At 60.5% G+C, this 26,964-nt stretch overlaps 1 protein-coding gene across 1 annotated transcript; it reads right to left on the bottom strand.

The window, feature by feature from the left end:
• Window positions 1–4,196: 4,196 nt before the first annotated feature.
• On the bottom strand, window positions 4,197–26,263 carry LOC310888177 (complement C4-like). The gene is made up of 41 exons (XM_083814626.1): window positions 26,112–26,263; window positions 25,473–25,662; window positions 24,712–24,898; window positions 23,913–23,983; window positions 23,585–23,673; window positions 22,875–22,957; window positions 22,669–22,765; window positions 22,050–22,158; window positions 21,751–21,874; window positions 21,426–21,538; window positions 20,915–21,085; window positions 20,365–20,550; window positions 19,486–19,668; window positions 18,853–19,008; window positions 18,019–18,145; window positions 17,486–17,557; window positions 16,497–16,691; window positions 15,904–16,015; window positions 15,755–15,825; window positions 15,192–15,331; window positions 14,611–14,811; window positions 14,063–14,114; window positions 13,879–13,968; window positions 12,859–13,056; window positions 12,149–12,224; window positions 11,915–12,071; window positions 11,224–11,340; window positions 10,639–10,804; window positions 10,212–10,378; window positions 9,653–9,823; window positions 9,256–9,315; window positions 9,084–9,177; window positions 8,759–8,981; window positions 8,040–8,130; window positions 7,590–7,664; window positions 7,244–7,346; window positions 7,080–7,169; window positions 6,567–6,656; window positions 6,158–6,241; window positions 5,402–5,534; window positions 4,197–4,795 (listed from the first exon to the last, which is right to left on the bottom strand). The coding sequence occupies exons 1-41, from the start codon at window positions 26,189–26,191 to the stop codon at window positions 4,654–4,656; spliced, it is 5,136 nt and encodes a 1,711-aa protein (XP_083670752.1). The 5' UTR covers window positions 26,192–26,263; the 3' UTR covers window positions 4,197–4,653.
• Between the last annotated feature and the right edge of the window lie 701 nt (window positions 26,264–26,964).

Below are 26,964 nucleotides of genomic sequence, written 5' to 3'. Positions count from 1 at the left end.
CTCTCCAGACCTCCAGGGAAAGCCAGTGTCTGAGCTCGTTCATCTCCACCCATCTAAGGAGGAATCAGTGAGCAATGGGACAATGTGGAGAGATGGCAGTGAAGAGCTGAGTGGGATCAGAGGCTGCAGGAAATGGGGCACAGCTGTGTGCCGAGCCTGGAGCTGCCACCCTTTGCCCAGGGTGCTGAAGACCAAGAGCCAGCCCCGCTCCAGGCTCCAGTAAAGCAGCCGTGGCAGAAGGTTGGCTCAGATGGGCAGGGACCTTCTTCTAGAGCTTAGTGGATAAGGAAAGTTTCTGTTTGCTGGAAGTGAGGTCAGGGAATGTGGAAGGACTACAGAGATACTGTTTGCCTTTGTAGGGGGAAAATTCATATGGGCAAAGCTCAATTTGAGTTGAAGCTGGACAGTACTGTGAGGGGTAATAAAGTGGATTTTTTTAAAACTTTCTTAACAGCAGAAGTAGGATGAGAGAAAACATTGGTCTGTTACTGGATGGGGATGCTCAAACAGGGTCATCAACTTCACAGAGATGTTTAATGTGTTCTTCGCCTTTGTCTTCAACACTGACGACGGGCTGTGGGACCCCAGGAGCCCTGAGCTGGAGGACAGTGACTGCAGGAACGATAAACTCCCAACAAACTCCAAGTTTGTGTGGGATTTGCTGCTCCAGATGGGTGCATACAAGACTATAGGGCCTGATGGGATTCATCCCAGAGTACTAAGAGAACTGGCTGAAGTTATCATGTGTGGTGGTTTTACTTAGGTGGGCAGCTGAACTCCTCCACAACTGCTCTCTCACTCCCCTTCCTCAAAGGGAAAGGGGGAGAAAATGCAATGAAAAGGGCTCGAGGACTGAAATAAGGACCAGGAGATCACACAATAATTACCATCACAGGCAAAACAGACCATAGGGAGATTAAAGAAATTTATTGCCTATTACTAACAAGCTAGAAAAGTGAGAAGCAAAGAAAACAAACCAGAAATACCTTCCCCTCATCCACCCTCTTCCACCTCCTCCCCCCGAGTGGCGCAGGGGAACGGGACAATGGGGTTTGCAGTCAGTCTATAGCACTTTGTCTCTGCTGCTCCTTCACGGTCACTCTCTTCCCCTGCTGCAACGTGGGGTCATAGAATCATAGAATATCCTTAGTTGGAAGGGGCACACAAGGATCTGCTGGCACCACACAGGTGCCAAAATTTCTACCCAAAAATTCAGACCATATGAATAAGAGCACAGTCCAAACGCCTCTTAAACTTCTTAAACATGGCTTGGTGCCATGACTATGTCCCTGGGGAGCCTGTCAGTCAGCAACAACCCTCTTGGTGAAGAACCTCTTCCTGATATCTAGCCTAAACCTCCCCTGCTTCAGCTTGACACCATTCCCATGGGTCCTATCACTGGTCACTAAAGAAGAGAGATCGGTGCCTACCCCTTCACTCCCCCTTGTGAGGAAGCTGTAGACTGAGATGAGGCCTCCCCTCAGCCTCCTCTTTTCCAGGCTGAACAGGCCCAGTGACCTCAGCTGCTCCTCATAAGTTTTCCCCTCTAGGCCCTTCACCGTCTTTGTGGCCCTTCTCTGGACACTCTCCAACTGTTTCACATCCTTTTTGTACTGTGGTGCCCAGAACTGCATACTCAAGGTGAGGCCGCACCAGCACAGAGTAGATAGAGTGGGACAATCACTTCCCTCGACCAACTAGCAAGTGCCATGGCCCTCCTGGCTGCCAGGGCACACTGCTGGCTCATATTCAGCTTGCTGTCAACCACAACCCTCAGATTCCTCTCTACAGGGCTGCTCTCCAGCGTCTTCTCCCCCAGTCTGTACGTATAGCCAGGGCTGCCCCGTCCCAGGTGCACAACCCAGCACTTGCTCTTGTTAAACTTCATGTGGTTGGTGATCGCCCAGCTCTCCAAGCTGTCCAGATCTCTCTGCAAGGCCTTTCCACCCTCAACAGAGTCAACAACTCCTCCCATGGGATGCCATCCTTCCCAAACTGATCCTACGTGGGCTTCCCACAGGCAGCAGTCCTTCAACAACTGATCCAATATGGGTCCGTACCATGGGGTCCATCCATCAAGAGCACACTGCTCCAACCTGGGTCCTCACAGGCAGCAGCTCTTGGCAGATCCCCTTCTCCTGTGTGGGCTCCTCTCCACGGGCTGCAGCTCCGGCCCAGAGTCTGCTCCACTGGGAGTTCTCCACAGGCCACAGCCTCCTCCAGGCTACATCCACCTGCTCCACCGGGGGCTCCTCCACAGGCTGCAGCATCGAGATCTGCTCCATGTGGGACCCATGGGCTGCAGGGGGACAGCCTGCTCCACCAGGGGCCTCTGCACAGGCCACAGGGGAACTGCTGCTGCGTGTCTGGAGCACCTCCTGCCCTCCTGCTGCACTGACCTTGGGGTCTGCAGGGCTGGTTCTCACTCCTCGCTCTCCCAGCTGCTGTTGTGTAGCAGCTTTTTCCACATTTCTTAAATATGCCTTCACAGAGGCACAAATAACATCACTTAGTGGCTCGGCTCTGGCCAGTGGTGGGTCCCTTTGGAGCTGGCTGAAATTGGCCCTTATCTAACATGGGGCAGCTTCTGGATTCTTCTCACAGAGGCCACCCTGCAATGCCCTGCTAGCAAAACCTTGCCACGTAAACCCAATACATCATGAAATCTCTATAATTTAATTTTTAAATATACTGAGGAATCTGCAGAGGTCCCAGTGACTGGAAGCTGCCAAACGTTGCCCCAGTTTCCAAGAAGGGCAGCAAAGAAGACCCTGGGAATTACAGGCCTGTCAGTCTCATGGCAGTGCCTGGTAACGAGACTGCTCTGGGAGATTGCTGTGGGAGTAAGCAAAAAACACCTGAGGGACAACACGGTCACTGGTCACAGCAGACACGGGTTCGTGAGTGGAAAACTCATGTTCAACAAACATAATTTCCTTTTTTTGATAAGGTCAGTCTCCCATTTGACCGAGGGAGACAGATGAGGTGATCTTTTTGGATTTCAGTAAAGATTTCAACATGGTTTCTGACCGTATCCATCTGGACCAAATGCCCATCACAGAGCCAGACAAATGCACAATACGATGGGTGAACAATTGGCTGAGGGGTCAGGCTCCGAGGGTTCTGGTAAAAGGGGCAACATCAGGCTGGCAGCCAGTCACGAGTGGGGCTCTGCAGGGCTCCATTTTGGGGCCAGGTCTCTTCAGTGCTCCCACAAATAACCTGGATGCGGGATGGGAAGGAAACCTAAGTGAGTTTGAGGCTGACACTGAACTGGGAGGAGCTGCTGACTCTGTTGAAGGTGGAGAGGCCTTGCAGAGGGATCTGGTCAAAGGGGAGAGCTGGGCAGCCACCATGGTGGCCCACAGCTTCCTGATGAGGGGAGCGGAGGGGCAGGCGCCGGTCTCTGCTCTCTGGGGCAAGCAACAGGGCCCGAGGGAACGGCATGGAGCTGCCACAGGGGAGGGTCAGGCTTGCTGTTCGGAAAAGGCTCTTCACCAACAGAGTGGTCGGGCACAGGAGCAAGCTCCCCAGGGACATGGCCACAACTCTGAGCCTGCTGCAGCTCAAGGCGCAAGGCCTGATTTTTGGATGGTCCTGTGTGGAGCCAGGAGATGGATTTGATGGTTCTGGTATGTCCCTTCCAACTCAGGATATTCTATGATTCTGTGACCCCAGCGTGGACACAGTTACTCCCAGTGAATCCCAGTTGACCAGTTGTGGTCCCAGTTGTCCCCAAATTGTCCCAGATGCTCCTGGCTGCCACCAGCAAATCCCAGTTGCTCCCAGTGGTCCCCAGTGCAGTCCTAGTTGCTCCCAGCTGGCTATAGCATAGAGCTAGTTGTCCCCAGTATGGTCCCAGATGCTCTCTGTTTGTGCCATCGTGGTCCCAGCATGCCCAGTATGCCAGCAGCAGGTTCCATTTGCTTACAGTTTGCCCCACCATGGTCTCAGTTGCTCCAAGTTTGTAGCCAATTGATCCTAGCTGGCACAGCTGTGCTCCCACTTGAAACCACCATGGTTCTAGTTGTTCTCCAGTGTGGTTCTAGAAGATCCCAGTTTCCACAACATTGTTCCCCATGTCCCAAGTTTTCCCCATCATGCTCTCAGTTTCCCCCAGTGTTGTTGCAGAAGCTCCCAATTGCCCGCAAAATAGTCCCAGTGGCTCCCAGCTGCCCCTTGCAGGTACAAGTTGCTCTTCGTTGACCCACGTGTGGTTTTATTTAACCCAACACAGTTCCAGTAAACAACATCCACATCCTTTCCCTCATCCACTGAATGGGATAATTGACCCCAGCACGGGCCCAGATTCCCTCAGTGTGCTGCCTGAAGCTCCCAGTGTTCCCCCAATATGGTCCTACACTCTCCCGTGTCCCCCAACATGGTCCCCGTTGCTCCCAATTAGCCCTAGAAGTTCCTAGTTTCTCACAGTTGGCCTCAGCATGGTTCCAGTTGATCCCAGCACGGTCTCAGTTGACACTAGTTTATTTCCAGTTGACCCCAATTGATCCAGGTAGGGTCCCAATTAAAACCAGCGCAGTCTGAGTTGTTCCCAGTGTGGTCCTAGTTGCTCCCAGTTGCCCCCAGTAAATCCCAGTTGCTCCCAGTTGGCCCCAGCATGGGTGTCCTCCAACGGCACCAAGTGTCCCCGGCTCACAGCTGGCAGCCCAGTTGGCCAAGGCGGTAGCGGAAGTCCTGCAGCTGGGCACAGCGGCTCCGCAGCCGTGTGGCCGCACAGCGGGCAGGGGATGGCACCTCTTCCACCCATGACTGGGGGCCCAGTAGGTACTGGGGGCTAGGGACAGGGACACAGGGTCAGGGACAGGAAGACAATGGGACATGGGGACATTGGGGATACACTGGTACAAGGGGCACAGAGACATTGGGGGACGTTGGGGCGGGGAGGGACACAGGGGCATAGGGATACAGGGACATGGAGGGGCATGGTGGTTGTGGTCACATGGGGATGTGGGGGGTCATTGGGACACTGGGACATGGGGTCAAGGGGACATGGGGTCACGGAGACAGCAGGGACACAGAGGCACGGGGACATGGGGGGACAAGAGAGCATGGGGTCATGAGGCATGGGGGCATGGAGGACACGGGGGCATGGAGACAAGGGGGACACAGAGGCATGGGGACACAGGGACATACAAGGACATGGGGGGACATGGCGTGGGCAAAGAGATATGAGAGGACATGGGGGACAGGAAGGCATGGGGACACTGAGGCATGAGGACACAGGGGACATAGGGGTACGCAGGGGCGTGAGTACACGGCAGCACACAAAACTACAGGGAGACGTGGGTATGTGGGGCGGGCAAAGGGGCATATGGGGGCCATGAGGGGACACAGGGTCATAGGCCAATGGGGACACGTGGGGACTCAGACCCCTTCTCACCGTCCTTGGGGGTCCCGTGTCCCCCCGTCCAACCCCATCACCAGGTAGGTGTTGGGGGAGCGCAGGCGCAGGGTGCAGCTCTCCCTCACCAGTATTCGCCGCCGTTCCCCAGGGGCCGCCGCTGCATCCTGCCCTGCACCAGTATGCACCAGTAACTCTGCAGTGCAGCACGCAGCCTGCTCTGCCCGGGTTTTCCCAGTATGGCCCACTGTACTCTCAGGTTCTTCCAGTACGGCTGAGAGTCCTCACTATACAGCCCAGCGCCACCCTAATATCGCCCAGTACATCCCAGTGCCCCACAGCATGGCCCAGCCACACCCAGTTACAGCCCAGGACCACCCCAGCATGGCCCAGTCTAACCCAGTACCCTCAATTATGACTCAAGATTTCTCCATGCTATGCTTGTGGACATCCAGTGCCTCCAAATATACCCCAGTCTATCCCAGTTTTCCCACAGTATGGCCCAGCCCCCCACACCGTGCAGCCTAGGGCCATCCCAGTTTGGCCCACTATAATCCAATACCCCCCCCAAGTCTCAGCCCCCAATCTCTCCCAGTCCTCCCAGTCCCCCCAGTATACCCACCCCATCCCTACCGTACTTAGTTCCCCCAGTCTCAACGCCCAGTCTCTCCCAGTTTTACCTCACATTCCTTCCCAATGCTCCCAGTCCCTCCCAGTCTCCCCAAAAAGCACCTCCTAGTTCCCCCAGGCCCACCCCCCATCCCTCCCAGTCCCTCCCAGTCTGCCCAATCTCACCCATCAGCAGAACCTCCTGGATTTCCGTCTCGAACCCCACAAAAGCCCCAACCTCATTTTGGGTCAGCACCTGAACCACCAGCGCTGGGGAAGGGGCAGACCATGAGGGTCATGGGGGTCACGGGAGTTATGGAGACCACAGGGGTTACGGGCGACAAGGAGTGTCCCCATACAGGGTGCAGCCCAACAGGGTTATGGGTGCCAGGGGTTACAGGGGTGCAGCAGAAGCTTGGGCGTCAGGGGGGGACAACTGGGGTTCAGGGTGGGAACTGGGGTTCAAGGAGAGCAGGGAAACAATTGTGGGGCTCAGGAGGAGCCGCTGGGTTTTGGGGGGTTACAGTGGAGTTCAGGGTGCAGCTGGTTAGGGGTGCAGCCCGTTTGGGGGGTGTAGGCAGTTTTGGGGGTTCACCGTAGTCAACGCGGGGGCTGTAGCAGGCGAAATCAAGGCGATCATCAGCCGTCAGCTCCTGCGACCCCTTTTGGGCCCGGGGACACCCACCTTGGGGTAATACGGCTAGGTGAAACCCTGGAGCCCCCAGCATCCACCCCCCTCATATATACCCTCATATATACCAGGGTTCCCCCAAAATCAACACGACTCCCTCACATCAACAGGACACCCCCAAACCCTAGCTCTCCTCCCCCCACACCACGATACCTGGTTGCAAGTTCTCTCCATGTCCTCCATGTCCCCGTGTTCCTCCATTTCCCATGACCCCATGTCCCCGCATTGCCCCGGTGTCTCCTGAACCCCACTGTTCCCTCCCCCCCCCGAACCCCAGCTGCCCCCTTGAACCCCACGAATATGTGTGGAGGGGGGAACCCAGCGTGGGGTTCCCCGGGACTGTGTGGTGATGAGGTCCAGGATGTGGGGAGTCCCTTTGGTGGGGGGTCCCCTGGGTCTGGGGGATGTGGGGCCCACCTTGTGCGCATTCGCAGACTTTCGGGGAGCAGAGGGTGGCCACAGTGCTGCTCCTGCGGGGGGCGCTGTAGAAGACGGTGCAGCGCCGAGCTGGGTGGGGCAGAAGGAGGAGTCTGAACAGACATGTCCCCTCCCCGGGCTCCACCCATGGAGGCCCCGCCTACCTGGCTCGTAGTAGTCATAGATGACCGCCATCGCGGGCTGCAGCTGCCCCACGGCCACATCCTGCGTTGCCCCGAAGCTGAGACACTGGCGCTGGGGGGGGACCTGGGGACATGGGGAATATGGAGAGGAAGTGGGGTATGGTGGGGACATGGGGAGACAAGGGGACAGGTAGGGACATGGGGGTCCACAGGGACATTGGGGATATACGGTGGCATAGGGGAACGTGGGGATATGGGGGGACACAGGGGACCTGTCCCTCCCCAATCCCCAATTCCCCACTGCTCCCAGTCCCTCCCAGCTCCTCCCATTGTCCCCCAGAGCCCCCCAACCCCCTGTGCCCCCCACCTCGTCCAGGTACAGCACCAGCCGGGCCCCGTCGAGCTCGTAGTGGCTTATCCAGCGATCAACCACGTCCCGCAGCTGGGGGGAAGACACTGGCACCCCAGCACCCCAACACACCCCCACCCCAACGCCCCCGCATCCCAACCCCTGAGCACTCCCACGGCCCAACATCCCCCACACCGCATGCCCAGTGACCAATCTCCCCAAACCCCAACAACCCACCCCGCCACCCTTACACCCCCAAACCTCAACACCCCCATGTCCCCAAACCCCAACACCCCCAAATCCCAACACCCCCAGGCCTCAACTATCCCCAAATCCTCACCACCCATCACCCTTACACCCCTCTACAGCACCCCCCCCCCCCAACACCCCCCCCCAAAACTCCCATTCCCTGCCACCTCCCCCCACCGTGCCCCCCGCTGCCCCCAGGGGGACCCAAGTGCCCCCCACCTTGTCCAGGTCAGGCCGGTGGGGCCGGAAGCCGCTGAGCAGGGAGACTTCGACCACGGCCATTCCCGCCAGACCTGCACCTGGGACCCGCCTACAGCCAAGCCCCGCCCATCAGGGGGCGGGGCCACGAGGCAGAACAGGAAGTCCCACCCCAGTAGACCACCGAAACCCCAGTGAAACAGGAAGTCCCGCCCTCGTGCATGGGCCAAGCAGGAAGTCCCACCCACGCCACTCACAGGCCAGGACTACCAGGAAGTCCTGCCCCCAACTGGTGGGCAGAAGAGGAAGTCCTGCCCACAGAAACATGGAAATAGGAAGTCCCACCCATAACTGTGGCCAAAACGAGAAGCTCCCCATGATGGGTGTGGTGGGAAGCCCCGCCCCTCCAAACAAGGGGAAGTCCCGCCCCCGATTTCGGGCAGCCACAGGAAGTCCAGCCCTCACAGATCCTGCCAAGCAGGAAGTCCCGCCATCAATTTCCAGCAGCAACAGGAAGTCGGTCCCTTACAGACCCGGCCTAGCAGGAAGTCTTGCCCACAACTTCCTGTAGCCACAGGAAGTCCAACCCTCACAGGCCCAGCCCAGCAGGAAGTCCTGCCCCTGCATGGCCATTAGGAAGCGGAAGCCTTGGCCTGAGGGTGGAAGAGGAAGTCCCGCCCACGAACCCTGCTGACACAGGAAGTCCCCCTGCCCCATGGACAGGAAGTCCTGCCTCTCACCAGAAGCAGACCAGGAAGGCGACCTCGCGAGTTGGGTCGCGCACGTCCCGCCGCCGCCGCCGCCGGGCGTCCCACAAGGCCATGGGGCTCAGGGGGGTGGCGGCCTCTGCAAGCCCCGCCCCTCCTGCAGGCCCCACCCCTTCCGGAGGCTCCACCCCTCCTGCAGGCTCCGCCCTCCCCTCAAGCTCCGCCTCCTCCTCATAGTCCTCGTAGTCCTCTTCGTCTGCAGGAGGCAACCACTTGAAAGGCCAAGCCTTGCAGGAAGGGGGTGGGGCCAGTGGGGGCGGGGCCTCAGTGGGCGGGGCCCGTGGGGGCGGGGCCTCACCTTGGTAGAGTATGGGGCCGGTGATGGCCACCTCCAGGCCCAGCCCCTGGCAGGTGGCGTTGGGGGGTGACATCAGGCGGAACTGGCGCAGGACCTGGGGACAGCGGTGAGGGGAGGCGGTGTTCAGGAGCGGGCCAATCACCGGAGGCGGTGTCCAGGATCAGCCACTCACCGTGAGGGTCCCCTCACCGTGTCCCTCCACCTTCACCGTCACCGGGCTGCCCAAGGGCACCTGGGGGACACGGGGGTGTGGAGGAATATGGGGTCAGAGCAAGGAACAAGGGACACCAATACCCCATGTCTAGTTGTGTCCCGCACTCCATGTCCTACCATCTTCCCCAAACCTGATCCCCATATGTCCTTCTTGTCCTCATATCTCCCCATGTCTTCCATGTCCCCATATGTCCCCCCATGTCTCCCAATGTCACCCACGTCCCCACATGTCCCCCAAACTTGTTCACCCTATGTCCCTCATGTCCTCACATCTCCCCATGTCTTCCATGTCCTCATACGTCCCCCCACATCCCCAGTGTCCCATGTCCCCCTGTATGTTCCTCCATGACACCCACCCGAAGCTCCTGCTCCAGCGGCTCCAGGCCAGGCTCCAGTGTCACTTGGGTGCCCCCAGCACCTCCTCGGATCCCCCCCGGCCAGGAGAGCCCCAGGTTGAGCCCAGATCTGGCCCCACGTCCCCATTGTAGCCACATCTGGGCCAATGCCTCCAGCGCCACCACCGTGTCCTGTGGGTCCAGGAGTCCAGGTGGGCTAGGGACCTCGGTGTCTGGGCACCATCCACCTCAAACACACCGGTGTCGCAGGGCACCCAGATGTCCAGGACACCCAAACATTTGCATCACCCCCACCCCAGGGGACCCAGTCATACAGGTGACACAGTAATCCAGGAGATCCTCTACCCCTGGGGACCCAAGTGTCACCCCCCACCCCAGGTGACCCAGGCGTTCCAGGTTTCCAGGACACTCAAGTATTTGGGTCACCCTCACCCCAGGGCACCCAAGTGTCCTGGTCACATCCAGCCCAGGGCACTCAGGTGTCCCAGGGGACCCAGACACTTGAGATACCCCCACCTCAGGGGACCCCAGTGTCCCAGTGCTCCCAGCGCCTGGGCACCTGGGTGGAATGGAAGCCACCGCCGTAGTTGCTTTGCTCGCGGAGCCACTGGGCCACCCGGCTGGCGCCGGCAACATCGCGGCTCTGCAGCAGCGCTAGGAGCCCATAGGCCGTCGCCTCCACCGTGGCAGCAGGACCCCCGGCTGGCCAGAACTGTGCCCGACCCCCTGCCAAGGGACAGTGCCCATGGGCAGGGTCATCAATGCCTTAGGACACCCAAAACCAACACCCCATGGGGAGAAGGAGCCCAGAAGCCACCAACCAATGTATAGGAGCCACCAACCCATGGGGACCCAAGCATCCAGGTGCCACCAATCCATGGGGACCCAGGTGTCCAGGAGCCACCAACCCATGGGAAGAAAGTTGTTCTGAAGCCACGAACCTCTGGGGACTCAGGCATGGGAGTGACCCCATGCCGTGTGCTCACCGTGGGCGGTGCGGGCCAGGCGACGCAAGCGCTCCACAGCGGGTTGTGGCCCTGGGGGGCTGGTGTCCACCAGTGCCAGCGCGTAAGCCGTGATGGCCGTCCCAAAGGTCCCTAGCGTCTCCACGTGGCCCCGCAGAAAGGTGGATGCCTGGGACAGTGCCTTGTCCTGCGGCAGCAGGACATGGGATGTGAGGACACTGGGACATGGGGGGACATGGGAACATGGGGGGACATGGAAGACACTGGGGACACAAGGAGCATGGGGGGACACTGAGGGACGTGGGGACATATGGGGAACATGGAGATATGTGGGGGCATGAGGACATGGGGGACACTTGGGGGACATTGTGGCATGAGGGACATGGGGGATATGACAGGGGTGTGGGGACAGGGGATGGGGCCCAGGACTGGGACTTGGGGACATGGGAGCATGGGGACACCAGTGGGATGCAAGGACAGACAGGGGGACACCACAGGGGACACGTGAGGGATGCACAAAGATGCCCATAGGACCAGAAGGGGACACGGGGGCATTGAAGACACAGGGAGGGGACATGGGGACATGGGGAGGGGATGGGGACACACCAGAAGTGGCTGTTCGGGGCTGTCCGGCGGCAGGAGCACACGGGCGCTGTGCAGAGCCACCACCACGAAGGCAGTCAGGGACACAGTGGCCTCCGGGCCTGGGTCTCCAACACTGCCCTGGGGACACAGGGACAGCCAGGTGGGGGTGACACAGGGTCTCATGGGGGGTTGCAGTGGGACGGTGCATGGGGACATTGCGTGGGGACTTTGTATGGGGATTGCAGAGGGACACTGCATAGAGATGCTGCATGAGGACATTGCATGGGGCGGACATTGCATAGGGACACTGCATGGGGACTTTGCATGGGGACACTGCATAGGGACACTGCATGGGGACATTGCATGGGGACATTGCGTGGGGATTTTTCATGGGAATTGCATAGGGACGTTGCATGGGGACACTGCATGAGGATGTTTGCATGGGGACATGGCATGGAGACATGGCATGGGGACACTCCATGAGGACATTGCATGAGGACGTTTGCATGGGGACATGGCATGGGGACACTGCATGGGGCAATGACACAGGAACCCTGCACAGCGCCTTGCACGGGCACTTTGTGCAGGTGCATTACAAGGGAACGTGGTGCAGGACCCTCACGTGGGGACATCACATAGGAGCGTTGCCCTAGCAGGAAGACGTCACCCAGGGACGTGGCATGGGGACACGAGACAGCCAGTGGCCACCCACCTGCATCTCGCGGTGTATCACGGGCTCATGCTCCACAAAGGCGCCATCCGGTCGCTGCTGTCCCAGTAGCCACCGCAGGGACGTGCTGGGGCCATCGGCATCCACCGGCAGGTAGGGACGGGACAGGGCCATCACACGCAGCACCAGCGCCGTCAGCCTGCACCAGGACAGCCGCCACTGTGTCCCCGTGTCCCCCCCCCCAACATGTCCCCGCGTCCCTGCTTCCCCCCTCACCAGGTGCTGCTGCCCCGGTGCAGCCAGGCCCCGTAGGAGCCGTCGCTCTTGCGGAAGCTCTGCACCCGCTCGAAGCCTGTGGGGACATGGGGGACATTAGGGACATGGGAGTCACCAGGGCCACTGGTGGGGCCTTGATCCCCTGCATTGGACTTCCAACCCCCTGTAGGGCAATGCACCCCCCCCCCCCCCCCCCCCCAGAGCATTGCGCACACTGCTGCAACCCCCCAGAGCATTGCAAACCCTATTGCATCCCCCACATAGCACTGCACACCCTGCAGGGCATTGCACAACCCTTAGAGCATTGCACACCCCATAGAACATTGCACACCCCGTTGCACACACCCTAAAGCACTGCACAGCCCTTAAAGTATTGCACACCCCATTGTACTCCCTCTACAGCATTGCACACCCCATTGTATACCCTATAGAGCATTGCACACCTCATAAGGCATCGCACCCCCCCCTAAAGCATTGCACACCCCATAAGGCATTACACCCACCCTATAGCGTTGCACACCTAATTGCATATCCTATATAGAATTCTGCACACCCCATAAATCATTACACCCACCCTACAGCATTGCACACCTAATTACATACCCTATAGAGCATTGCACACCCCGTAGAGCATCGCAGCCCCCCTCACAGAGCACTGCAACCCCTGCAAAGGGCACTGTACCCCCCCAGTGCTCCCATGCCCTGCTCACCCTGCTGCAGGGTGCTGAGGCCACGCTGGCGGTGCCCGGGGGGCAGCTGCGCCCACCCCTCGCTCTCATCCAGGTAGCGCAGAGCAGCAGCGGCGGGGGCCAGCACCATCAACGACTGCTCCCCGCAGCCCCGGGGGGCCCGCAGCAGTGTCCCCCCCACCCCCAGAGCCCCCTGCAGTGCCCAGCCCGGCACCCGGCCTGTGCAGGGCAGGGGACACGGTGACAGGCATGGGGACGTGCATGGGGACATGTGGTGGGCGTGGAGACATGAGTGGGGGATATACACAGGGACACAAACACGTGTATGGGGACATGCGCAGGAGATGCAGGGACAGGCATGGGGACATGCACAGGGACATGGCGACATGCACGTGGGCAAGGGGGAATGTAGGGACACAGACACCCGTGGGACATGCACAGGGGAACACACAGGGGCACGGGGACACACATGGGGGCATGGCCACACACATGAATATGGGGACACACAGGGGCAAGGACAGAGATACAATCAGGGCTGGACACCTGATGTCCCTACCACCCTATCCCCATGTCCCCCTGTCCTCACATACCTCCGTTCTCACATCTCCCTATCCCTACATTCCCCATGTCCCCTTGTCCCTCCTGTCCCCACCACCACGTACCCCTGTCCCCCCCTGTGGCCCCACCATGTTCCCAATACCCATCCCTAAGTCTCTCTCCCCCATCCCCACTGCTTGCCCCCTGTCCCCTTGTCCCCACCATGTCTCCACCCCCACATCCCCAACAGCCATCCCTATGTCCCCACCATCCCCACATCCCCATGTCCCCATCTCCATGTCTGCATGGTCCCCATGTCCCCACCCTGTGTCCCCATCCCCATGTCCCCACTGGTCCCCATGTCCCCACCACCAGATGCCCACCACATCCCCACCACCATGTCCCCACCATGTTCCCAACACCCAACGCCACGTCCCCACCATAACTCCATCCCTGTATCCCCGTCCCCATGTCCCCAGCGCCCATCCCAATGTCCCCGCACACCGGTGACGCGGATGCTCATGCTGAAATCCCCATCGGGGACAATCTCGGCTGGCACATCCCCCGGCAGCTCCAGGGTCCTGCCCTGCTTGTCTGCAGGGACAGTGCGTCAGGGGGTCCACAACCCTGTGTGTCCCCCCCGGTCACCTGGGTCCCCCAGGCTGGACCCTTGAGTCCTCAGACTGACTGTCGGTGTCCAGGACGTAGCTGGTCTCCTCCAGGTGCAGCTCACCCTCGGGCTACGGGAACAGGTATCAGTAGAGACCCCGTGTCCCCAAGCACCAAAGGGACTCCAGTGTCCAGGGCCACCAGTGACCCTATGTCCCCAAGCACCAAGGGAACCCCAGTGCCCAGGGCCACCAAGGACCTGGTGTCCCTGAGTGCAAAGGGGACCCCAATGTCCAGGACCACCAAGAACCCAGCGTCCCTGAGCCTCAAGGGACCTCAGAGCCCAAGGCCACCAAGAACCCGGTATCTCTGAGCCCCAAGGGGACCCCAGTATCCAGGGCCACCAGGGACTTGGTGTCCCTGAGCGCCAAGGAGAGCTCCAGTGCTTAGGGCCCCAAGGGGACCCCTATGTCCCTGAGCACCAAGGAGACCCCAATGTCCAGGACCACCAAGGACCTGGTGTCCCTGAACCCCAAGGGGACCCCAGTGTCCAGGGGATGCAGGAGGGGACCCCAGTGACCAGGAAGGGATCCAGGTGACAAGAAGGGCTACACCTCCAATTCTCACCTCGACGTGGAGGATGCGGGTGACACGGTCACTCAGCCCCCAGGGCCCACGGGCAGTGATAGTGATGGGGACGTCCCCAGGGTGCAAGGCCACCAAGGTGAGGGGCACAGCAATAGCCCCCCCTGGAGGCAATTCCAGGTTCTGGGGGGCCCCGTCCAGCGCCGCGCACACGCCCTCAGCCACTGACAGCGTCACTGTCACCTGCATCACCATCACTGTCACCCACGCCGCCACTGGACGGGTAGGAGCTAAGGGTGGTTATGGGGCAGCAGGTGTCTACGGGTCAGAAGGGTACAAAAGGATGCACAGGGCACGAGGGGTATCTGTGTGTCACAGGGGTTATCTATGGGGCAGAAGGGATATCTCTAGGGCATGGGGTGTCCAGGGAGCACAGAGAGATATCTATGGGGTAGAGGGGGGATCTTTGGGGTATCTGTTGGAAGGAAAGGGGTATCTATGGGACAGTGGGTATGTATGGGGGCAGATGGTTATCTATGGTGCAGGAGGTACCTCTAGGGAAGAAGGAGTTTCTGTGGGGCAGAGGGTGCCTATGGGGTGTCCGGGGGGTTTGGGGAGCTCACGTTGATGCTGCGGGGCAGCCTGCTGTGGATGAGGGGCTGGAGCTGTAGCTGCTCGCGGGGGCGGGTGCTGGGGGGCAGTCGCAGGGCCACGCGCACATCCTGTGTCACCGTCACCCGCTGGGGCACAGCCACGCACAGCCCTGCAAGCACCCCGTCACCATGGGGCAGGGACACACACACGTGGACACGGGGGACACAGGGGTCATGGGGACATGGGGACACCATGGGAACTTGGGGGCATGGGACGACACGGGGGAGATGGAGACAGCATAGGGACATGAGGACATGGGGGTGATATGGGGGGACATGGGAGACACGGGGACACGGAGACACCACAGAGACATGGGAACACCATGGGAGACATGGGGACACTGCCCTTCGGTGACACCATGGGGAACAAGGGATGGTGGCATGACATGGGGTGGCCATGTCACTGAGGAGTGACAGGGACAGCAGGAAAGGGTGACATGGGGATACCACAGGGGGGTGGGGACATGGACGGGACAGGTCACCACTGGGAGAAGCCACCACATGGGACCACCAGGGCAGGTGGTGACACTCACCCAGGCCGGGGATGATGGCAACAGCCTGAATCTCCCAGGTGGTGATGGAGTCTGGGAGCAGCACTGAGATCCTGGGGACACAGAGATGTGGGACACATGGACACAGGGACACGGGGCTGGGGGAACATCGGGTGTCCCTGCATTCTCACCGAACAGAGCCATCGACCGGAACCCTGCGCCACAGCCAGCTCTCAGGGAAGAAGCTCCGGGTCGGCACCTCCTCGTCATCCAGCAGCTGCTGCTCCAGCGCCGCCTCCAGCACTGCAGGACCCAGGGAACCCCACGTCCAGGATGTCCTCAAGCACTGCCACTCACAGGGTCCCCGCATCCAGGATGTCCCCACACACTGCCACCCAGGGGGACCCCAAATCTGGGATGTCCACATGTACCATCACCCAAGGGGTACCCATGTGCAGGATGTCGTCACGTGCCACCACCCGTGGGCACCCCGTGTATGGGTTTTCCCCATGAAACACCTCCCATGGGGGACCCCCTGTCCAGGATGTCCCCACACACTGCCACCCACGGGGACCCCAAATCTGGGATGTCCACATGCACCACCACCCAAGGGGTACCCATGTGCAGGATGTCCCCACGCTGCACCACCCACAGGGACACCAAATCTGGGCTGTCCCCATGCACCATCACCCACAGGGACTCCAAATCTGGGAAGTCCCCATGCATCGCCACCCACAGGGACCCCAAATCTGGGATGTCCCCATGTACTGCCACCCGTGCTCACCTCGTGCCAACCCCCCGGGCCGTCCCCGCCGGCGCAAGTCACGGGCCAGGGCGCAGCAGTGCAGGAAGGCATCACGACACCCCCCGGCCGTTGTCACCCGCTGTCCCCGCTGGTCACACGTTGCCCGCAGTGGCAGTGCTGTTGCCCCGTCCCGGCAGCAGCGCCATGTCGCTGGGTCACCCCGCCACTGCCCCGCTGAGGGAACATGGGGACACACCCGGTTGGTGCAGGGGACACACACACAAGGGGACATGGGGACAGGTCAGGGTGACACCACAGGGGCACATGGGGATGGGGGTCACAACCTTCGGGACACATGGGGACATGGGCAATGTCACATGTAGTGGGGACATGTGGGGACATCTGTGACACCTTGGGGCCACGTGGGGATGCATGGGGACATGTGGGTAACACCATGAACATGACTGAGGGAGACACACGGGGACGCAGGTGACATCACAGGGATGTGTGGGGAAGTGGGTGACACCATGGGGACACAGGTGACACCACATGCCCAGCTCAGAGAAACATTTGGGGACACAGGCGATGCCACTCACATAGGTCAGGGACATGTGGGGACATCTGTAAAACCATGGGAACATGTGGGGACACTTGGGTGACATCATGGGAATGCACGGGGATGTGGGTGACACCACGGGGACACCAAGGACACGGGTGACACCATGCATCTCAGGGATGTATATAGGGACAGGGGTGATGTCACGGGGATACACACAGACATGGTGATACCACGGGGACACATGGGGACAGAGGTGACACCACGGCCATAGCATGCGGGGACAAGGATGGGGATGGGGACAAGGGTCACTTGTGGCCCATGGCAGGAGGATATGTGGGGACCTGGGAACAGGGATGGGGACAAGACCACTGCTGAAAGCCACCACTGAGGGGGACAGGGCAAGGGGCTGGGACTGGAGGGCAGCAGGAGGATGCAGTGACACAGGGACAAGGTGACGTTGAGCACTCACCCTTCTCCTCCAGCAGCTGCAGCAGCTCCAGCGAGCGCCGCTGGCGGGGAGGGGACGAGGGACAGCTGGGACCTAGGGAGGGGGTCATCCAATGCCACCATATCCTCATGCCCCCCAGGTCCCCATGACCCCTTACGTCCCCACGTCTCCCATATCCCCATGTCCCAATGTCACCACATCCCCCCCATAGCCGTGTCCCCCATGTCCTCATGTCACAATGTCCCCACGTCCTCCCGTATCCCCATGTCCCTCCCCATTCCATGACCCTATAACCCCATGTCCCCCATGATGCCTTTGTCCCAATGTCCCCATATCCACCCCATACCCCCATGTCCCCTATATTCTCATGACCCCACCATGTCCCATGTCCCCCAATGTCCCCCATATCCTCCCATGTCCCTCATGTCCCCCACATTGTCCCATGTCCTCTGTGCCCCCCATGCCCCCCATGTCCCCCCATGCCTGCCCATGTCTCATGTCCCCCTATGTCCCCCGCACCCTCCCATGTCCCCCAGGTCCTTGTCCCTACTCACCTGGCCCCAGGGGAGGGGTGGCTCCCCCCATCCCCAGCACAAGTCCTGCAGCCCTGAAGATCCCAGCAACATTGGGCCCCCCCCCAGGGTTGCACCCCAAATCGCTGGTGCCCAAAACTGCCTTCACCTGGAAGGCATGGGGCGGAGTCACCCCATGTCCCCAACGTGTCCCCAGTGTATCCCCAGGGCCCCATTTCCACAAGGCATCACCAAAGCGTCCAAGGGATTTGGGGAATACTAGGGGGGTCCATGGGATTTAGGGGGGACCGAGGGATTTTGAGGGTCCCTGGGACTTGGGGTTCTGGGTTTTGGGGTACAGGGGGATTTGGGGCATCACCGTCAGGTTTGGGGGGTGCGGTAGGCTTTGGTGTCACTGAGGGTTTGGGGTGCCAGGTTTGGGGGTTTTAGGGAGCTGGGTTTGGGGTTCCCAGGATTTAGGGATTTGGAAGTCCAAGGTTTTGGGGGTTTAGGGGCGTGAGGTTTTGGGGTATTGGATTTCAAGGTGCATCGTTTGGGGGGTTTGGGGGAGGTCTGGGTTTGTTGTCCTCACAGCTTTGGGGTTTTGGGGTGCCATGTTTTTGGCAGGTGCTGGGTTTTGGGGACCCTGGGTTGGGGGGTCTGTTTTTTTAAGTTTTGGGGTGCTGGGATTCAGGCTTTAGGACAGTGAGTTTTGGGGTCCCCAGGGCTGGGGGGCTGTGAGGTTTGGGGGTGTCAGGTTTAGGGATGAGAGTATGGGGGGTTTGGGTTCACCAGGACTTGGGGTTTTGGGGTGCTGGGTTTTCAGGGGGGGTCCCCAGGTTTTGGGGGTGCAAGGTTTGGGGTTTGGGGTGTCACCTTGGCAGGGCCAAGGCGGTGCCGCGGCTCCAGCGCCAGCACGGCCGTGTCGATTGCCCCCAGGGCCACGGTGGTTGGGGTCCCCGTGGTCACTGTCACCGTCAGGGAGGCCTGGGGACGCAGGTCGGGCCCTGGCGGGGGCACCACTACCCGCACCTGCCACAGCCCTGCCGCTCCAGTGTGCACCAGTATGGGCATCGGCAGCTCCCAGTGCTCCCAGTGCACCCAGCTGTTCCCAGTACCCCCAGTGCTCCCACTGCCCCAGCAGCTCCTGGTCCCCCTGTTGCCCTCCCTGTGCTCCCAGTATGCCCCAGTACCCCCAACAGCTCCTAATTCCCCCCCACCAGTATTTCCCAGTGCCCCCAGCAGCACCCAGTCCCTCCCCCCAGTACATCCCAGTGCTCCCAGCATCTCCCAGTCCCCCCCCCCCCCAGTATGGCCCAGTACCCCCAACAGCTCCTAGTTCCCCCCCACCAGCATTTCCCAGTGCCCACTGCAGCTCCCAGCCCCCGCCCCCCAGTATGGCCCAGTACCCCCAACAGCTCCTAGTTCCCCCCCACCAGTATTTCCCTGTGCCCCCAGCAGCTCCCAGTCCCCCCCCCCCCCAATATGTCCCAGTGCCCCCAGTAGCACCTGGCTGCCGCAGGAATCTCCCACAGGTGCCCCCCAGCTGGCCGCCACCAGCTGCCCCCCGGCCTGGAAGAAGGCGACGATGCGGAGCCGCGGGGCCATGGCAGGTGTCACCGGCAGCGTCACCTCCGTCACCGTCCCCCGCTGCACCGCCTGGGCTGCCACCAGCCGCCCCCGTGCCACTGCCTGCGTGGGGACATGGGGACAGGGGGACAAGGGACAGGGGGTGGTAAGCAGGGAGCCCGTGGGGCGTAATGCAAGGGGCAACACGTGGCATGCAGCATATGGCATGCAAGTGTGTACATGCAGCATGCAGTGCGTGATATGCATGTTCAGGACGATGTGTGTTAAACATGCGCTCACAATACACTACAAAACATGCATGTGCAACAGTGCATGCAACCTGCAACACGCAACACAGATGCATGCTTGACAGCATGCGCACACAACATGCAATGCACAGCATGCACATGCAGCGTGCACGTGGGACATGCAACATGCATGCAACACCATGTGCAACACGCAACACGCAACCCACAACATGCACTCATGGCAACATGCACGTATAACATGCAATGCACACCATGCACATATGACAACATGCACACATAGCATGCAATGCATGCCATGCACATGGGATCTGCACACGGGACGTGCACCATGCGTGTGACACAGTGCGCATCGTGCACCATGCAATCCAACACATGACATGCATGCATGACACACATGCATGCACCCTGCAACACGCACATGCAGCACATGCCATGCACCCACACACACTCATGGCCCCGGGGGCTTGCAGAGGTCCCTGGTGGGGGCCCCAGGGGGTCCCCATTGAGGGAGCGGGTGGATGCCAAGGGGTCCCGTGGGCGTGGAGCTCACCAGCACGTGGAAGAGGCGGGGGGCCGGAGGGGGGCCCAGGTCACGCAGTTGCAGCCTCAGCACCTCCCCAGGTTGCAGGGGTCCCCCCGGGCCCCCCAGCAGCAGGAAGCGCCCCGAAACCGCTTCCACTGGGGCCACCGTCATCTGCGCCCGGGCCGGGGGGCCATCTGCCTGCCCCGCTTCAACCTGGGGGGGACCCAGAGCACTCATGGCAGCCGGGTCCCCTTCCTTCTCCTGTAGTCCCCCACAGCACCCCATGCTCCCCGTGTCCCCCCGTGTCCCTGTGGCCTCTGTGTCCCCCTGTCCCCAATGTCCCCTATGTCCCCTTATCCCTATATTCTCATGTCCCCATGTCCCTATGTCCCCCCATGCCCTCATACGTCCATGCTCCTATGTCCCCATACCCCTATGTACCTTTGTCCCTATATCCCCATATCGCCTCATCCAAATGTCCCCCATGTCCCCATATTCCCATGTACCAATGTCCCCCCATTTCCCCATGTTTCCCCATATCCCCATGTCCACATATGTCCCCCATGTCCCCACTCACACTGAGGTCGAGGGCCGTGGCTCCGCTGGGGACGTTGATGGGGATGACGATGGCACCGGTGGTGTCAGCCCGAAACTCGATGGGGGGTGGGGGGGTGGCCCCTGTCACCCCCACTGTCACCCGCACCCCGATGCCAGGGGCCGGCTCTCCCCCGGCCTGCAGCACCCGGCCCTGTGGGGAGCAGTGTTCAAAAACAAGGATGTGCACAAAGCTTTGCACAAGTGTGCACAACTGTGCACCCCTTGCATGAGCATTCCCCAGGCATGCACGCCCACCTCCCTGCACGGCCTTGCACAAGCATGCTCAAGCATGCACCACCACACAGAAGGGCTTGCATGGCCATGCACAACCCTGCACAAGGATGCACCACCGATGTACAGGGGCTTGCAGAGCTGTGCACAAGCACGCACCACCTCCCACAAGCACGCACGAGCGTGCACCACCACACACAAGGGCTCACACGGCTTCGCGCAAGCATGCACGAGGGCTCGCACGTTTCCCACGAGCTCACCAGGAGGGTGAAGGGAGCCCCCGGCACGAAGAACCGGGGCGTCTCAGCCAGGTCCAGGGCCCAGGGCGAGGCCACCAGGGCCACCGTCGCCTCCTGCTCCACCAGCTCCCCGCCTGCACCCGGTGTCGCAGGGGTCAGCCTGGGGTGGACTCGAACCCGCGGCCCCGCAGGGACACGGCCCCTTGAGGCCCATCTCAGCCACGCCCCCACCGCCCTGGCCACGCCCCCATCATCGTGGCCACGCCCCCGCAGTTTCCTAGCCACAACCCCCCACCCGCGCCAGGCCCCGCCTCCTCCCTAGCTCCGCCCCTAGCCCCGCCCCTACCTTGCGCCTCCACCACAGCGACTGCCAGGCGCAAGCGCGCCCCCTGCAGGTCGGGCAGCGCCACGCCAAGGGCACGGGCCACGGCCAGCAGGGACACGTCCAGGGAGGCGTGGCCTTCGGTCACCTAGCAACGGTGGGCGGGGCCAGAAACGGCGGGCAGGGCCAGAAACGGTGGGCGGGGCCAGAGAATGAATGGGGAATTGAGGCACGCCCGCGTTTAGGGGGTCCCAAGGATGGGAGGGGTGGGGGGATTTGGGGTCTTCCCCCCAGGGTTTTGGGGGTCCCGGGGTGATGCTCACCCGGCACTGCTGCTCCAGTCCCCGCAGGAATTGTCCCCCCCGGCCCCCGGCGTTGAGGAGCCCCACGCGCAGCTGCGCGTGGCCCCCTACGGGTGCCCCGTCGGGGAACCTGGGGGTCCCCAAAGATCAATAGGGTTGGGGGGGACCGCAAAGGTCATCCAGGGTCAGGGGTCGGCTGGGGTTAGGGGAGGCCCAGAAGGGCAGGGGAGGCAGCTGGGGGGGGATCAGGGGGTATGTGGGGTCCCCTGGAGAGTTTGGGGGGCTGAGAAGGCCAAAAAGGGGTCCTGGGGTGGGTGGTTCACGAGAGGGGGTTGGGGTCCTGGGAGGGGTGAGAGAGATGGGGAGGGCTGGAGTGGGTCCAGAAGGGCTTTGGAGGGGTCCTGGAGGAGCTTTGAGGGGTCGTGGGGGCTGTTGGGAGTCACAGAGGGGATTTGGGGGGCCCCGGGGTGTGATTGGGGGAATACCATGAGATTGAGGGTCCTAGGGGGTTGTGGATCTGGGGGCTGGTGGGGGGAGCTGGGAGGACATAAGGAGGATTTTGGGCATCCCAGGCAGATCGGGAGGCCCCTGGGGATCTTTAAGGGGGATTTGTGGGATTCCGGGGGGTTTGGATTCATACTGGACATGGAGGTGGACACGCAGCGGGGCCGGCTCAGGCTTGTTCAGCACCACGAAGCGTGGTTCAGGGCGGATCCGCACCTCGAAGCCAGGCAGGGCTGGGGGAGGCAGTGGGGTTTTTGGGGGGATGCAGACATTAGGGGAACCCCTTACCCAGCACTGGTCCCCAGCCAGGGGTCCATTCCCTCCCCCTGGACCCCCACTCACCATACTTGCGCACTTCGAAGGCAGCTGAGCCATTGGTGTCCGGGCTGGCCGCCAGCTGGGCTCGCACGTGCCACGTCCCTGGCCTGGGGGACACGGGGGCACCTGTAGCCCCTACAGTCCCTTATAGCCCCCCCATAACCCCCTATAGCTCCTTTAGCCCCCTATAGACCTTATGGTCCCAAATAGACTCTATAGCCCCCTATAACCTCTATGGTTCCCAATGGCCCCCATATCACCCCTATAGTCTCCAATAGCGCCTTATGGCCCCTATGGCCTCAGTGGTCCCCTATAAGCCCTTTATGGCCCCTATAGTACCCCAAATAGCCACATAGTTCCCACACCCCTCCAGCTCACCTGCGGCCCCCAGCCCCCTTTAGCTCTGCCTGTAGCCCCCCATATTCCCCTCTAACCCCTATGGCTCCTAGTTCCCTACAGCCTCCATAACCCCCAGCCACCTATAGCCCTTCAATAGAACCCATAGCCCCCAACCCCTTGTAGCCCCATGACACCCCACTGTGCACAACCAAGCCTCACCAGTACCCCAAAAATACAGCCCCAATAACACTCCACAAACCTCTACAGCCCTCCTCAGCCCCCTGTAGCCCCACAGCCCCATATCCCCCCATACCACCCCACAGCCCAGTACCACCCCATGTCCCCCTACTGCCCCATAGCCCCCCCAGCCCCATAGTCCCCCACATCCTACTTACAGGGCAATGTCAGGCAGCACCAGCTGGTCGCTCAGCACTGTGTCCAGGGGCACCCGCTGTCCCTCCCGCACCCGCGCCCCCAGAGGGTTCTGGGGAGCACAGAGTGAGTATAGGGCCCAAACTCAGCCCCAAAACCCCAGCCCTCTAGGGTCACCCGAATCCTCTAGGACTGTCCCACAGCCCCAGCCTTATAGAGCCACCCCAGCCTCATAGGGTTGCTCCATAACCATAACCCATATAGGGCTACCCTAGCACAACAGCTCCAGCTCTATAGGCTGTCCCAGCCTCATAGGGCCACCCCACAGCGAGTGTCCCATAGGGCCCATACCGTGATGGTGACCAGGATGGGTTCGGGGTTTGGCTGCAGGTCAGGGTCCATGGAGAAGACACGGAAGCGCACTGGGGACATAGGGACATATGGGAACTTGCAGGGTTTATGGGGTTGCAGGGAGCTCTATGGGCTGCAGGGTAATATATAGGGGTGCAGGAAGATCTATGGGGGTGCAGAATAATATGTAGAGACACGTGGAGGTATAACAGGTACAGGGGGTTGTAGAAGAATATAGGAATATAGAATATAGGAAGCTCAGGGAGGGGTATGTGGTGCAAGAAGGGATATATAGACATGCAGAGAGCTGTATGGGGGATAAATGAGAGCATCTGGGGATATTTGGGTGGATTGGGGGTGTTTGGGATGGAAGTGGGGGGATTTGGGATGAATTGGAGGGTTTGGGAGGTTTTGAGGTGATTTGGGTGGATCGGGAAGATTAGGGGTGGATTTGGGGATAAGGGTCGATTTAAGGGAAAATTGGGTGGATTTGGGATAGACTTGAGGGTTGGGAGCATTCTGAACATATCTGGGGGATTTGGAAAGGATTTGGGGGGAATTTGGTGGCTTTGGGTGCATGGGGGACGTTTGGGATGGATTTGGAGGATTTGGAGAGGATTTGGGAGGGATTTGGAAAATTGGGTGGATTTGGGCCAGTTGGATTGGAGTGGATCTGGGGGATTGAGGGTGGAATTCGGGATGGATTGGGGATGGATTTAGGGGTTTGGGACATTCAGGGTGAATTGCGGGGGGGGGGATGTGGGTAGATCTGGGATGGATCTGGTGGGCAGGGGCTCACCTGTCTGGCGGGGGGCGTAGAGGGGTTTGTCGGTCTGGATGATGAGGTGTCCCCGGGACCCCCCCAGGGCCACCCGCACCAGCCGGGTGCCAGGGGGAGGCAGCTGGGCGCTCTGGGCCTCCAGGAGCAGCACCCGGCCCCCAGCCCCCCGCAGCACCCCACAGCGCTCGGCCTGCACTGCGGTGACCTGCAGAGGACATGGGGACACTGGGGAGACATGGAGGGATGCAGGGAAGATGGGGACAGGGGGAAAATGGGGACATGGCAGGGGGGATATGGAGGGATATGGGGGGACATGAAAGATAGGGAGGGACATTGGGGACACAGGAGACATAGGGGAGCATGGGGGGGACATGGGGACATAGAGGGAAATGGAGACATGGGGGGAATTGGGACATCAGGGGGAACATGGGGGACATGGTTGGACACAGGGGGACATAGGGGGGCACTGAGGGACATGGCAGAAACATGGGGAATGGGGAGGGACATGGGGGACACAGGAGACATTGAGGGGCAGGGGGGACACTGGAGGCATGGGGGCTCCAGGGAAGAGGTGTAGGGTGACATGGGAAGGGGAGACCCAAAGGATGTAGGGGCACGTGTCCTTGTGTCCCCACAGCCCACAGGGACATTTTTGTGTCCCTGTGTGCTGTGAGGGTGTCCTCAATCCCGCTACCCCGTAGCAATGTCCCAGAGTCCTTGTGCTCCACAAGGATGTCCCCTAGTGCCCCCATGCCCCCAGTGCCCCCATGTCCCAGTACCTCAATGTGCAGGAGCTGGTTGAAGTCATTGTGGGATGCAAGGGAGAAGGGGGTCGGGGGTGCACAGGGCCCTGCCCCACGGCTGCCTTCGGGCCACGCTGTCACTGTCCCGGTCACCGGCCCCACAGCTGCCACCAGCAGCCCCAGGGGTGCCCCAAGAGCTGCACGCCGAGGGGCCACCAGCACAAGCCTGGGGGAGGCATTGCCTGACCCATGGCTGCCACCAGCCCCAGAGCTGCTTTTTAGCCTCCCCTGTCCCACAGGTAGGTGTCCCACCGTCCCTCACAGACCCCATAAGCACCCTGATGCCACAGTCCCCATAGAGGTCCATAACCCCTCCCAGATCCCATTGGAACCCCATACAGCCCCAGACCTGTAACCCCCCCCCTCCCCCCCCCCAGCCACACAGGTGCACAGTAATCCCCCACCATTCCCACAGGGCTCCATAGCACCCGAACCCCATAACTGCCCCATAGTTGCTCCCAGTCCCACAGCCTCCCCAGCCCCACAGCTGCCCTGTAGTCTCTCACAGACCTTGTAGGGCCTTCATAGTCCCCACCAGCCCCGCAGATGCCCCACAGTCACCCCCAACCCCATAGCCCACCCTCCCAGTCCCATAGGTGCCTCATTGCCCCATACTCAGGGTCCTGGGCATTGCCCTCCATCAGTGGCAGGAAGGAGAGGAGGAGGAGGAGGCCAAAGGCCCAGCAAGACCCCATGGCACTGATGTTGTGAGGCTGCCAGGGCCAGGGACACAAAGACACTGGAGTGAGGGTCAATCATTAACTGGGGGGGGGGGGCGGATGTCTAGGTTCACCCACAGGCCCCAAGGGCATCGACCCTGATCAAGGATCCACGTGGATGAGGGGAAACAGAAGGGGAGGGTGCTGTGGGGAAATGGGATATGAGTGTCTATGGGGCAGTGGGGGGGGGGGGCTACGGGGCTGTGGAGGGTATGGGACCCTAGGAGGCAGGGGGAAAATGAGGAATCTATGGGCAAGGGGGGAAATGGGTGTCCCATGGGTTCTGTGAGGTGCAATGGGGAGAAGCTCAGGTTCTAGACCATCTAAAGAAACTAAAGGTGCACAAGGCCGTGGGACCTGATGAGATACATTTGTGAGTCTTGAAGAAACTGTTGAATATATCTGCTCAGCCACTGCCCACTATAATCGAGAAGCTGTGGCAGCCCAATGAAATTTCCACTGACTGGAAGAGGGGAAACATAACACCCATTTTTAAAAAGGAAAAAAAAAGAAAAAAAAAAAAGGAAGACCCAGGGAACTACAAGCCAGTCAGTCTCACCTTTGTGCCCAGCCAAATAGCGGAGCAGATTCTCCTGGAAATTAGCCAAGGCTGATGGAGGTCACAGAGGTGATTGGTGACAGCCAACACGGCTCCACTAAGGGCAGATTGTGTCTCGCAATGCTCGGGACCGGGATCTGTCCAGCAACCGGTGACGTCAGGAGAGCTTCCAGCCGCCATTGGAAGATGA

The sequence above is a fragment of the Anser anser genome (assembly GCF_964211835.1).
Source record: "Anser anser genome assembly, chromosome: 31".
In the NCBI taxonomy this organism is placed as follows: domain Eukaryota; kingdom Metazoa; phylum Chordata; class Aves; order Anseriformes; family Anatidae; genus Anser; species Anser anser.
This window is presented reverse-complemented; position numbering and strand designations above follow the sequence as displayed.

Coding starts and splice junctions, on each gene's coding strand:
- LOC310888177 (XM_083814626.1), bottom strand. CDS start 26,191: ATGGGGTCTTGCTGGGCCTTTGGCCTCCTCCTCCTCCTCTCCTTCCTG. Junction 23,674..23,912: donor CCATCCTGGTCACCATCACG/GTATGGGCCCTA, acceptor TGTGCTCCCCAG/AACCCTCTGGGGGCGCGGGT. Junction 21,539..21,750: donor CGCTGTGGTGGAGGCGCAAG/GTAGGGGCGGGG, acceptor CACCGGGTGCAG/GCGGGGAGCTGGTGGAGCAG.